We start from the raw sequence: 13842 nt of genomic DNA on the forward strand, positions 1-13842 counted from the left end.
AGGGCTCCATTCCAACTGGCTTCTGGGCCTGCAATTGTGGTCAGGTCATGTCCTTTTCTGATAAGCATGCGGTTTGCTACTGTTGCCTCTGCCCCAACCATGACTATGCCAAATGCTACCATTATGGCAGAATGTCTCAGAGGGTGCAAAAGAAGTGAGCTGACAAAATGGGCGAGCTCTGCCGAGCCCTTGAACATAGGCACTACACTTCCTCCTACTTTTCGTGTTCCAGAAAGGAATCATCTTTCCCATCTTCCTGTTCTTCTAGCCCCTCTGGGATCTCCTGGGTCGTTGTAGTCAAGCAGATCAAAGAAGAGTAGGGTGCCAGAGCACCCCGGCTCCATGCCACGTTCCTTGGCTTCATCCCCTGTGGGGGTTTCTGAGGGTCTTCTGCAGAAAGCTGCTCATCTGTGAAGAAATTGGTATCCAAGTGAATGGGCCACAGGGAGCATTCAGCATCACCAAAGCATTCCATACCTTCAGCTTCACTTTTCATTCCTCCAAAGGTGCTGATGATCCAGGGGGTAGTGTTCCAGGTAGCCTTTATTTTGGCTAGATGTATTAATGAACGGCCTTGATATTTTACTCTCCATCATTTTATATTTTTTTCATATCAGTGGTGCTCTACTCCCATTCTAAGTTTCTGCCTAAAGTGGTTTCTGCATTTCATATCAACCAATCAATTGTTCTGCCTACTTTTTTTCTGAGGCCTTGTGCACATAAGTGAGAAAAGGCCCTTCACAGACTGAATAGCAAAAGGTCCCTGGCCTACTACCCAAAGAAGACGCAGCCTCACCGTCAAGCCTCACCGTCAAGCCTCACCGTCTCCGCTGTTTCTGTTTTATAATCCCAATAGAATCGGTGTAGTTGTTGGTAAATATACCATTCCATCTGGCTGTATTGTGCAGTGCTATATGCTAGCCAGATTGCAGATCACCAACTCCATCAAGGTTCATCAGGTCAGAGCCATGGCTACTTCAGTCACTCATCTGAGAGCTGTGTCTATCAACGACATCTGCAAAGCTTCAGCTTGGTCCTCTGTTCGTATCTTCATGTCCCACTATTGTCTGGACAAACTCTGAAGAGTTGACAGTATTTTTGGACAAGTAGTTTTACATAACCTCTTTTCTGAGTTGTCCATTCTCCATAGGGGAGCCAGGTTGCTTATTTCAGTAAGTGCTCCTCAGTGCAACCCTCTGTGTGGGATTTCCCACATGTCATAACTAATTCAGCCCTCCTTGTTAATGGAGAAAAGCATGTTTGCTTACCATAAAGAGGAGAGAAGGTGATGGTATGCAAACAAAATAATTCACACATGTGCCTGAGAAGAGCTCAGTGGTATTCGGTAATATTCAAAATAATATTTGAATATTTTAAACTATAACTGAACTGTCAGCATATTTTTTTTCTCATATAATACCAAACCACAGTGAGCTATAGCATCTGGAACCTCTTTACTCTACATAGGAGATTCCCCTGAAGAAATCTCTTTTTAAAACCTCAGGGTCAGTATTGACATACGTATTCCCGTTTGAGGGAATGGATTTTCCCACATAGATCCTGAGATAATTGGAGGAAATCTAAAGTTTGTTTTAGGAAATCCACCAGTCTGAAAGAAATCCAAAGTGGAATTTAAGTAGATCTGGTGGCTGAGTTCCATGAATCTGCTTCGGGTTGTGTTTATATTATACTTGTATACTGCCTCTCTCAAAAAGCATCAAAGTAATACAAAACAGCAGTAAAATACACAAATATATTAAAGTACATATCTAATGTATAAATTCATCAGTAAATAACTCATACAAAGTATCATCATTATCATAAACAATGAAACATAAAATCTGAAAATATTTCACCAACATATAAGTACATCAGGAAGTAAAATTCATATACAACAATTTAGAACTGTAGCCTAAATGACACCCAGCCCCCACTCTCAAGGCTTAACCCCTCTGATGGTCCTAACTTCAAAATCTGAGGAAGAAGGAAGGCAACGTCCCTCCTGCCTCATTATTAAGGGACAACAACTGGTTTATCTTTTTATGGTGTGTGTTTTTGAACTATGCAAGATTTTTTGTATTAAAATATACTGTTCATCACCTAGAGTGTTTTTGGGTAAGCGAGTAATAAATTACCAAATAAATTTGACACTTGTGAATTTTGAGCAGGTTTGTTGATTTGGTTCTTGGACTACTTTTAAAGAAGTTCACACATCCCTACTTGTAAACTATCATGTTTTCCATAAAGGGTAATTGCTGTATGTGTTCGCTTTTGATTATGACCCACATTTTTTCCTGAACAAAGGAATATGGTTTCACTTTCTTCCCTAGCTTTTATCTGACATGTTTGAAACAGGTTGGATTTTCTTGAAATGTGTGCCAGTGGTAAGTGTTTAATATTTATGGATTCAAGTACCAGCTATTGTTCTTTTTTCTGTCTTACTCTCTTTTCTGTGACTCTCACTGTTTTAATTATTTGAATAACCTATGTCCACAAATAATGATTTGAACTGCACAGAGTCACTGGCATACTGCCAATTTTAGTAACTGATTATTATTATTATTTTTTTACAAATGCTGTAGAGAGAAATAGCTTTGTGAATCTGTTATTAAAGTAGTATGTATCGCTGACAAATGAATTCATTTGTAACATGAGTAAAAGTACTGTTTAGAACTCATATAATTGCTCTTTTTTGTTAAAACTGTTTAAGTAGTCCTGGGGGAATTCTGCGCTACTGCAGAGCACAGAATTAGAATTTCCCTCCTGCGCAGAAATTTTCAGGCCCTGGCATGTCGTGAGCAGAGTCTGTTCCATTCGCGGCGAAGATGAAGCAGGCCCTGGTTAGAGTGTGTGTGTAAGACTGCAAGCCTTGGGGGTAAAAGAGAGAGCAAGAATGAGGATGCATGGGTGTGGATGCCAGAGAGAGGGAGCCTATGTGAGGAGACTGTGAAGGAGTGTGTATATGTATGAGAGCTTGGGAGTTGGTGTGTATGAAAAAAAGAGATGTGTATTTGTGAGAGCCTGTGTGTGATGGGATGTATGTGTGTGAGAGAGGGAGCCTATGTGTAGGGGGTGTGTGAGCAAAAGAAGGAGCCAGTGGAGAGGGGTGTATGAGAGAGAGAAGTAGGTAGCCTATGTGAGAGAGAGAGGGGGGGCTATATGAGTGTGTGTGCAAGAGAGAGAGGGAGTCTATATGAGGGGTGTGTGTACGTGCACTAGAGAGAGGGAGTGTGTGTGTGTGTGAGAGAGGCAGAGGGAGCCTTTGTGAGGGGCAGTACTGAGAGAGGGGTCAAAATCCGGGAGTGAAGATAGAGTGGAAGGGATTGAGTCGAGAGGAGGGGGGGAAAGATAGTGGCAGGTGGAGGAGTTGGGGGCCTGAGATGCAAAGTGAAAGGAGACTGGCCAGGGGAGTAGGGAGAGAGGGTGGAAGAGACACTTACAGTGAACATTTATGGAAATTCAACTCAAAATATTTGAAACTCTGCATCTTTAAGTAATAACTTTTTTTCTGTATTACATTTTAAATTAATTACTTAAAGACTGTCATGTATATTGTGTTATTTTGACCAATTTAAAGTATTCAGAATTTTGCAGAATTTTAAGATTTTGTGTGCAGAATTCCCCCAGAAGTATTTAATAGATCTTCCTCATAATGCTGATGTTGTGTATTTGAATTTCTGTCCCCTATATAATTATGAAAACCACATGTTAATTATGAAAGCCTCTTTTTTATGAGATACCTTTTAGAGAACTGCTTAGAACAGCGGTTCTCAGCCAGTGTGTCGCCAAGCACCGGCAGGTGTGTCACGGCTCCCGGTGTCCCACTGCCCCAGTTGTGCTTACCTTCTCCCCAGGGGCAGGGCTGAAGAGTGGAGAGATGTGTGCACCGCTGCTGGAGGCCAGGCCGAAGGATGGCGAGACGCTGCAGACCGCCGCCGGAGGCCAGGCCGGCGGAGCCAAAGAATGGAGAGATCTGTGTGCTGCTGCCGGCGGCTGAAGAGTGGAGAGATGAGCACTGCCACTGGAGGGGCCGAAGAATGGAGAGATCTGTGTGCTGCTGGCGGCGGCTGAAGAGTGGAGAGACGTGCGCTGCCACTGAAGGCGCTGAAGAATGGAGAGATGCTGCGCGCCGCCACCGGAGGCCAGGCCGGCAGGGCCGAAGAATGGAGAGACCTGTGCGCCACCGCTGGCGGCTGAAGAGTGGAGAGACCTGTGCACCGCTGCCGGAGGCCAGGCTGGCAGGGCCAAAGAGCGGAGAGGCCCTGTGCACCACCAGAGATCAGGCCAGCAGCGGCTGATAAGCGGAGGCCAGGCTTATTGGGCCAAACAATGAGAAGAGGCCCCATGTGAGCTTGTGTTTGTGGTAGAATGGGTGCCTGGGTGCGTGAGTGGCAGCTTTGTTTGTGTGTGGTAGAATGGGTGCCTGGGTGCGTGAGTGGCAGCTTTGTTTGTGTGTGGTAGAATGGGTGCCTGGGTGTGTGAGTGGCAGCTTTGTTTGTGTGTGTGTGGTAGAATAGGTGCCTGGGTGGTGAGTGGCAGCTTTGTTTGTGTGTGGTAGAATGGGTGCCTGGGTGCGTGAGTGGCAGCTTTGTTTGTGTGTGTGTGTGTGTGGTAGAATAGGTGCCTGGGTGGTGAGTGGCAGCTTCATGGGTGTGTGAATGGCAGCTTTGTGGGTTGTGGTAGAATGGGAGCAAGAGCATTTGTGTGTGACTGAGAGCTTGTATGTAAGTGACAGAGCATTTGTGTGATTGAGAGAGAGACTGGTCAGAGGTGATGTGTTTCTGTGAGAGAGAGACAGACTAGTCAGGAAGATGACTGGTGTGTGTGTGTGTGAGAGACAGAGACTGGTCAGGGAGGTTACTGGTATCTGTGAGAGAGAGACAGACTGGTCAGGGAGCTAACTGGTGTGTGTGTGTGTGTGTATGTGTGTGTGTGTATGTATGTATGTGTATGTTTGTATGTATGTAGATACTGGTTGTGGGCCCTAAGGAAGAGGACTGTGAGGACAGGGCTTTTTAAGTTAATTTTTCTGGATTGACTGCCATTTTAATTATTGGGTATTATGTGATGTATCAGCTGTTTTGAAACATTTTATTGATATTTGTACAATTTTTAATAATTTTTATGAGTTTTTAATTGTTGGATGTTATTCTGTTCATCAGCTGTTTTGAAGCATTTATTAATATAGTTTTACAATTATTTCTAAGTGGGTATCTATAGCAGCTTGGCTTGCTCTGATTTCCTAATAGGAGGTGTATTAGTGTTTAGGGCCTGGTTAAATATTTGTAGTGGTAAATTCTGTCTGCCAGTAAAGAGAGTTTGTTTTGCTTTTACTGAGATGTCATCAGAACCAGAATATCTTTTTTTTGTATGGTGAGTAGTACGGGTAATGCCCTAGTTCTGCTCTGTACCCATTTTTGGGGGTCAAGGGGGTTCCTGAGGATGCAGAATGTAAATTTACATTTTGCCCCATGATGGTCACATGTTCAGTGTGTCACGCATATGAGAACCATCTGTCAGGTGTGTCCTGGCCGAAAAAAGGTTGAGAACCACTGGCTTAGAATATGAAAAAGTTGCATGTTTTCAACCCTTAACTAAGGAAAGCATTAAATTTACACTAATAATACCTAATGTGTGTAAAAATATTTGTATTTATGACTTTTAAAATAAAACTGGGTTTGTATATTTTAGATTAGAACAACTCATACTTTCTAGTACTGGAATATCTTCTATACACTTTCCAGATGTAGGACCTGGTAAGTAAATTCACTGTATTGCTAATTTGTCCCTGGATTGTGTTCAAAGCTTTCTGTAGATACTATCATTTTTTTCCCCATAGGATGCAAAAGTGCAATGTTTTCTTCTTTGAGAAGTCTTACAGTGAATGACAATGCAATAGCAGAAGTGAGTAGAATGAACTGTTCTTTCTTTGAAATACTTTTTTGTTTGTAACAAGGTATTTAATGTGAAAAAAAAACAAAACATTCTACATTAAAATGGAAGCAGATCATGTCAGATCTGGCCTCCCACTGTAGACTCTCACAGAGATTGCTTGGGGCAGCTGATACAGAGCAGGCTTCTTTTACTTCTCCAAGAAATGTCACCTTTTATCTGTTTCTATGGAAGCACATTTTTAGGACAGTTTTGCTTATTTTCCTGAATTTAAAGTGGAATATTGATAAGAGTGAATCTGTGGTGTTCACTATCCTTGATCATGTTTAGTTTGGCTTTAACTATACTCACCCTGATGAAGCAAATTCGTCTGAAGAGGCTCCAACAGAAAAACAAATATTGGAAAAATGATTACAGTTATATATATAAAAAAAATATATATATACACTGAGAAGATAAGGTGCAACAGTTTGGGTAAATCATGTTAACCTTACAAAGAAAAAGATATGTGGGGCCATCTTTTGAAAAGGTTCAAAAATGATTTTATGCTGATTAAACACAGAGAATAATAATAAAGGGCTTCCAGGTTTTGAAAAAACATATCAAGTGCTCTGTTAATTAGACAAGCAGTAGGTTCTATCCAAGGACATCACCTTTATCATTTTGGAAACGCAGGTTGTTAAAGTCTGAGGGTCAGAGGCTTATTAGAGAATTATCATTAAAGATTAAGGATGACATTAGAAAAAAATATATATTGATAATTTCAAGGCGTTAAGCTCAGTTCCCAAAAGAACGCATTGAAGAATGAATAAAATGCTAACGTTACATTTAATTTCTAGAAAGTCAACTATGGATTTTTAAAAATGTGACCATTTTTCACAAGAGCGACACTAGTGAAAAGCCTTCAAATCATTCAGAATGCTTTTAACAGCCTTCTGATAGCATTATATACCATCTCTGTGTAAAAAAAACAACAAAAAAATGCACACATTTTATTATAATTTTGAACTAATAATAAACATACAAAAAAAATAGACGAACCAAAAACAAAGCAGTCATCACTACAATAGATATGTCCATTATAGATACATGCTCCATATCACAACTGGAGGATAGCATGTGCCTCCCTACTCACTGTCCCTTTAAGCAAACTGGCTCCATTTAAAACATTTAAGCCATTCAGGCCAAATTTTCTTAACTTTTCCTGTACATCCCCTATTGAAAAAGCTTTTTCTTTTGGAATAATAACGCGAATATTCATAAGCCAGATCTCCTTAGTGAGCTCTTTCTGCAGTTTCCAGCGAAAGCTAACAGCACACCCACACATATATCCAAACTTCCTAGCCCCTCAACTTCTCTCTGGAAAATTTAACAGTGAGTTTTCTTCCATTGATCAAATTGGAAGAAATTGGTAGTTCAGAATTGAACCCCAATTTTGAGTCTTGTTTTAAGGAAATGTAATTCTTAGCTGGTCAAGCAAAAAAATATAATGTCGAGGTAAGAGTTCTAGATTATATGGAAAGTCACAATGAATAAATCAAGAACGTTTAAATTCTGTGGGAAATTTAATAATTCATGCACAGACATAGTGCCCAGTAGGGATGTGCAGGCCAAAGATTTTCACTTTTGGTTTGTTTTATCATTTTGGATGATTTTTTTTCCATTTTTCAGTTAAATGAATGTTTAGTTTGTTTAATTTTGAGAACCAAAATTAACATTAACACCCCCCCCAACAAAAAATGGCCTCTCCGAGGACCCTTCAATCCCTCTCTTGCCAACCAAGAAAGTCGCAGTGCATTTTAAAACATATATGCGTGACTGAAATTATCAGTTTAACTAATTAGTCTGCCAGTTTTCCCAGGCCTTCCCCAGGTCATCGAGACCCTCCTAGTTCTTCAGCCTGCACTCCCTGCAGTTCACTCATATCTCTCACCCAGTCACTACTATACAATAAACACATTAAATAGCACTTAAGCCAGACAATTAGCAGGTGTATAAATATGCAAGTAAGTTGGAAAATTTACACATAGGGCCGGATTTTCAAAGCTCTACGCGCGCTGGGCCTATTTTATAAAGCCCCGGGACACGTCTAAGTCCGGGGGCTTAAAAAAAGGGGCATGGTGGGGGTGGTCCAAGGGTGGGGCGGGGCCAGAGGCCTCCGGCACATTGGCCATTTGCTGCTGTGTTGGAGGATTGTGTGCCGGTAGGCGCAAAAGGTAAGATAGAGGTCGCGGGGGGGGGGGGGGGTTAGCATAGGGTTAGGGGAAGGAGTGGGAAGGATGGAGTAGGGGGAAAGGGAATGGGTGAAGGCCGCGGGCGTTGGCGCGTGCAGGGCGCACAATTGTGCACCCCCTTGTGCGTGCTGACCCCCAATTTTATAACATGTGCGCACATGGGCCCAATTCTAAGAGGACTCATGCCGGTATGCGCAAATCCTGCTTCTACTGCACAATTGGAGGATTCTAAAAGGGACATGCACCAACGCATTTGCCAGTTTTACCAGTTTGCCCAGGTAACAGCTAGGTCCTCCAATGCCCCATGGTTTGATAGCCTGTACACCCTTCAGTTACCCCAGATTCTAAGCCCCTCCGAAATGGCTCATTAAGGTTTGTTTGTTTTTTTGACTTGCACGCCATCCATAGTAGAAGTAAAGTTATGAGGCAGGGGGCCTCGGCATGCACCTGATTGCATAAGTATTTATGCTCAGAGTTTTGGTTAAAGTTCTGATATGTGCGTGGACTTATCCGGGCAACTTTTTAAAAATCCGCTCGGCATACAAGCCTGACATATTCATGCATTCCCTAATTCATGTGCACGTCGGGCTTTGAAAATTCACCTTAAAATGACTTGCCCAGGGTTGCAAGGAGTTTCAGTGGGAGAATAAAGATTTGAGCCCATAACTTATTTCAACCCAGGACAGCAAAGGTAGTAGAAAATGGATTCTCATCTGCAGCACACAGAAGAGTGCCAGTGTGACTACACCTAACCTGCAGGACTTCATGCAGGGCAGTCCCAGCAGTCATGCTCACAAAGAGAGTTTGGTCTATATATGCAGCTCCTGCTAGGACTCACATTGGTAAGCCCTCTCTACTTTTTTATTTATTTATTTTTCCCCCGATAACTAAAATGGTGTAGGGTCTGCACCAGAAGACTGATGAGACTGAAGGGCCTTAAATATGTGTACCTAGAAGAGAGGAGAGACACAGGAGAGACTTTTAAATACCTGAAGAATATTAATTCTGCACATGAATCAAACCTTTTTCAGTGGAGAGGAAGCTTATAGTGTGAGGGTCATGATATGAAGCTCTCCAAGGGGGGGTACACTTGGGAACAACATCAGGAAGTATTTCTTCACAGAAAGGGTGTTGGTTGCATGGACTGCCCTCCTGGAAGAGGTGATGAAACAATATGGAATTCAGTAGGGTGTTGGATAAACACAGGTGATTCTTAGTGGCTAAAGGAGGGAAATGAATAAAAGAGATAACTTGTGTTAGATGAGGTAACCTGCGCAGAGCAGCAATTACTACCCTAATAAAAACAAACCATACAAATGAAATAAACCTGCTAGGCAGACTGGATGGACCAATTGGGTCTTTTTCTGCTGTCATTTACTATGCTACTATATTACTGGGTCACAGCAGCAGCAGGCAGATTAGGACTAAAAAGCATAAGAGGGAGCAGCTAAAGAGGAAGTTCAGAATAATTATCTGAACTGTGTAAGACAGGATTTTCAGGAAGAATGCAACTGTTGTCTCCCCAGTTTTTCTAGGCTTCATTTACTGATTCGATTTTGTAGAAAAGTAATTGCAGCCAGTAAGCTGCAGATAATGAGCTAGGAGCTATACACAAGCAACCTGAGGGTTTCAAATATATATCACAAAACAATTTCCACATAACTTGTTACAAACAAATTTACAATAATATACACATATCTAAATAAATCAATAAATAGCAAAATGACAAAAATCAAATCAAAATGTACACACAACTTTAGAAGTAAACTATTTTTTCAAAAGCAGAGAGGTATAAGGAGCTAGACAAAAAGTCCTCAGATCAATTGCTATGAAGCTCTTAAATATGTTAAGATCATTATTATACAGCTTGCTAAATACTGATGCAATTGCTTTTCCTCCAATTGAATCCGTCAGTTTCTGCTCTCCCCAACACAGGCCTCTGTTTCACCAAAATTGACTTCTTCAGGGGAAAAAGCTGCATGGCTCTCCAAGGAGCCTAACATGTAGAGCTGTATAATATAGATAGAGACCAAGAAGATACAGAAAAAGACTAATATATTAAGCATCCAATAATAAAAGAATAGAAAACATAAATACCACCACATTGTGTAGAAGAGGTATTTATGGTCAAAAATGGATCTGTTCCCTTTATCATTTCTCTTCATACATCACTTTCACACATAACAACCAAACTTCAAAAGAAAAAATCAATTAAAAAAATGCATCAGATTCAGATTCGAACCCTGGTATTGTATTTAGAAAAATACTAAAAGGCAAAATTAAACCACCACGCTATAGCTGCTTGACCTACCTCAGCCTTCCTCCTTCATGCTTAAACTGAACAGAAACGAAAACAACGCTTACAAGACACAAGCATCAAAAGAGCTTTAAACCTTTCAACAGCTGATCGATGATAGCACGATTACGCAGACAAAATACTTTAAATGGCCTTTGATGTAACTGCACTAAAAGAACAAAAGAAAGGAAAAATCATCAACAAACTGAACAATAAACTATATAGTGAGCAGTCGGACGATCATAAAAAAGCTTCCCATTCAATAATAGTATTCAATCCCACTAGAGCTAAAGATTGCCATGTGAGATGTAGTGCTGTTCTCGTTTTTGCAGGCATAAGTGATAGGTTACTTCCTCTAGGAGAAAATAGCTGCTCATCCACTGAATGGGAGTAATCAAGCCAATGTTTAACCACTGGAACTTCTAATTTGCATGTATGTATGTAGCTCTAGAGCCAAAAAGCAAAGCGGTAGCCGATCCAGTGAACTGTGTAACAGTGACGACAAGGAGAATCGGATGATAGCAAGCCCTTTATTAAAATGCCCGACTCTGGCCGAGTTTCGCTCCCTTGCACAGAGCTGCCTCAGGGGCAATTCATTTATCCAGGACTTGGTTTGATCAATGTGGAGGATATCAAATTGATTATACCTTGGTTGCAGATGAATTCTTTTTCAGACTCGTTTGCATTTGCTATTTATGGAACATTTTTTCACTCCAACGTCGGTATAACGCAACAACGTTATGTCGATAAGAGAAAGCCTATTAGTCTGAAAAAGAATTCATCTGCAACCAAGGTATAATCAATTTGATATCCTCCACATTGATCAAACCAAGTCCTGGATAAATGAATTGCCCCTGAGGCAGCTCTGTGCAAGGGAGCGAAACTCGGCCAGAGTCGGGCATTTTAATAAAGGGCTTGCTATCATCCGATTCTCCTTGTCGTCACTGTAGCTCTAGAGCTGCACTATACATGTTTTTATTGATAATTTGATATGCCCAATGCATAACCTACTACAAAGGCAAATCAATGCAAATATAACTTGTGTGGTGTTACAATCCTAGCTGCCTTGTATCAGCAAAACTGGATGCTGAAATGTTTGAATAACCAAATCATTGGGGCACACTGAACAAAAACATTGAAATTATCCCTTTGAAAGAGAATATTCTGCTGTTAGACTGATGTGTTCAATCCCGCACCCATTATCTCGCAGGTTGTAACCTCTAGTTCAAGCAAAAATCGCAGGTTGCTGGAATTCTGTGTGCAATCTCAATATGTGCCAATGGCTACAAATGATCTTCTGTATCATATCAGAGCAATGAGAAAATGAGAGTGCACACTACCCGGACAGCAGGGGGACGCCGCTGTTATTGAAGAAGCAGGTCTCTATTAACACAAAGACCATGCTTACAGCCAGATTCTCATTCTCAATGTCTTAAGTAACTATAGACCTGTTTCAAACCTACCTATGCTTGCTAAATTAATAGAAAAAATGGTACAAAAGCAACTGGCAGAACATCTAGATAACAATAGCATACTGTACCCCTCACAACACGGCTTCAGAAAACACTATAGCACCGAAACATTACTAATCTCACTAACAGATAATGTACTACGGGGGTTTGACAGCGGAAAACACTACATTATGATACTACTAGACCTGTCAGCAGCATTTGACACAGTAAACCACAACATATTACTGAAAAGGCTTGAAGAAATAGGACTACAAAACAAAACAATTGAGTGGTTCTGATCCTACCTAAACAATAGATTTTTTCAGGTACAGATAAAAAACACAATATCAGACAAAATCAAGCTAAAGACTGGGGTCCCACAGGGTTCAGCACTTTCGGCAACTCTATTTACTATCTACATGCTGCCTCTATGCCACCTCTTGGCAGGACTAGGTATCATACATTACATATACGCTGATGACATTCAGCTAATTCTACCAGTAGAGGAAACAATTGAAAAAACACTAAACTTAGCAATGTTGTACCTAGATATAATTAAACAACTACTAAGCCAAATGGAACTGGTAATTAATATTGAAAAGACAGAATTCATACACCTTGAAAGAAAAACCACTGAATTAATACAGAATCCCATCAAACTTAAAAAAGATTAGATAGTGGAACTAACCGAAAAAGCCAGAAACCTAGGTGTAATAATTGACAATGAACTCAATCTTAAGCAAAGCATATCGGTGAAAGTTAGGGAGGGCTACGCCAAACTAATGGTCCTTAGTAGGCTAAAACACCTATTAACCCAAGCGCACTTTCGAACTGTTCTTCAAGCACTTATATTCGCTAGCACAGACTATTGCAACACACTTCTGCTTGGATTACCATATACAACACTAAGACCACTACAAATCTTACAGAACTCTGCAGCCAGAATACTAACTGGAAAAAGCAGAAGAGATCACATCACTCAAACACTCGCCGAATTACACTGGCTGCCAATTGAACAAAGAGTGCAATTTAAAACACTATGCACAATCCACAAACTAATCTATGAGGAAAATACTGACTAGCTAAACACTGCACTACGACTACATGTCCCCCAGAGAAATCTAAGATCAACCAATAAAGCTCTACTAACCATACCCTCTGTAAAGACAGCAAAACTGACGCAAGTAAGAGAGAGAGCACTATCCCTAGCCGGTCCAATATTATGGAACACAATGCCACTCGAAATAAGATTAATGAAAGATTTAAAACTCTTTAAAAAAAAAAAAAAAAAAAGTTTAAAAACATGGCTCTTCAAAAAAGCTTTTCACAGTGAGAGTGGAGAGTAAGGAATACTAACGGACAAGAAAAAGAGCTCCGACACACAGTTAAAAGTTAACAAAGAGCAGTTAACCCTCCTTTATTATTTTTTCTCATACCTAAAGATTAATATATGAGAGTACAGTATATCTCATATATGGATAGTCTATTAGTCATATAAATGGAATTTCCAATCCACGATCCAGATAGTGTATATTATTTGAATCATGTAACCGAAAATTTATTGGCACCTACTAGCTAATTTATAATCCTAACCAGACTTATTTATGTGCCTGTCTGTAAACCGTTGTGATGGTATACTATTAAACGATGGCATAGAAAAGTTTTTAAATAAATAAATATCCTCTATCAAATTTCTGAGATATGATGAGCCTATAATTTATATTCAAAAAACTGACCTGCTGAAATGTTAATCTGCAGATTTTCTGAATGAAAGTTGCTAAAATGATTGTTCCTATCTGTAGCTTTTGTATAAATTATAGTATGAAGTGTATCTTCGTGTCTGCAAATCAGTAGATCCAAAAAAGAAATTTGTTCATGGTGATGAATAGTGAATTGCAAATTAGGGTCTTTGGTATTAATCCAAACAGTGAATAAAAACAGGCTATCTAAAGAGTCCTTCCAGAAGATA

General features: G+C 40.4%; 1 protein-coding gene across 2 annotated transcripts in view; it reads left to right on the top strand.

The window, feature by feature from the left end:
- TBCE (tubulin folding cofactor E) overlaps positions 1 to 13842 on the top strand; it is a 131414-nt gene that overhangs the window by 93730 nt on the left and 23842 nt on the right. For both annotated transcript variants that reach the window (XM_029593846.1, XM_029593847.1), the window contains exons 10-11: positions 5692 to 5756; positions 5840 to 5904. In XM_029593846.1, coding sequence (XP_029449706.1) covers positions 5692 to 5756; positions 5840 to 5904 — 130 coding nt within the window. The remainder of the gene's footprint in view (positions 1 to 5691; positions 5757 to 5839; positions 5905 to 13842) is intronic.

Source organism: Rhinatrema bivittatum, chromosome 3 (genome assembly GCF_901001135.1).
Source record: "Rhinatrema bivittatum chromosome 3, aRhiBiv1.1, whole genome shotgun sequence".
Taxonomy (NCBI): domain Eukaryota; kingdom Metazoa; phylum Chordata; class Amphibia; order Gymnophiona; family Rhinatrematidae; genus Rhinatrema; species Rhinatrema bivittatum.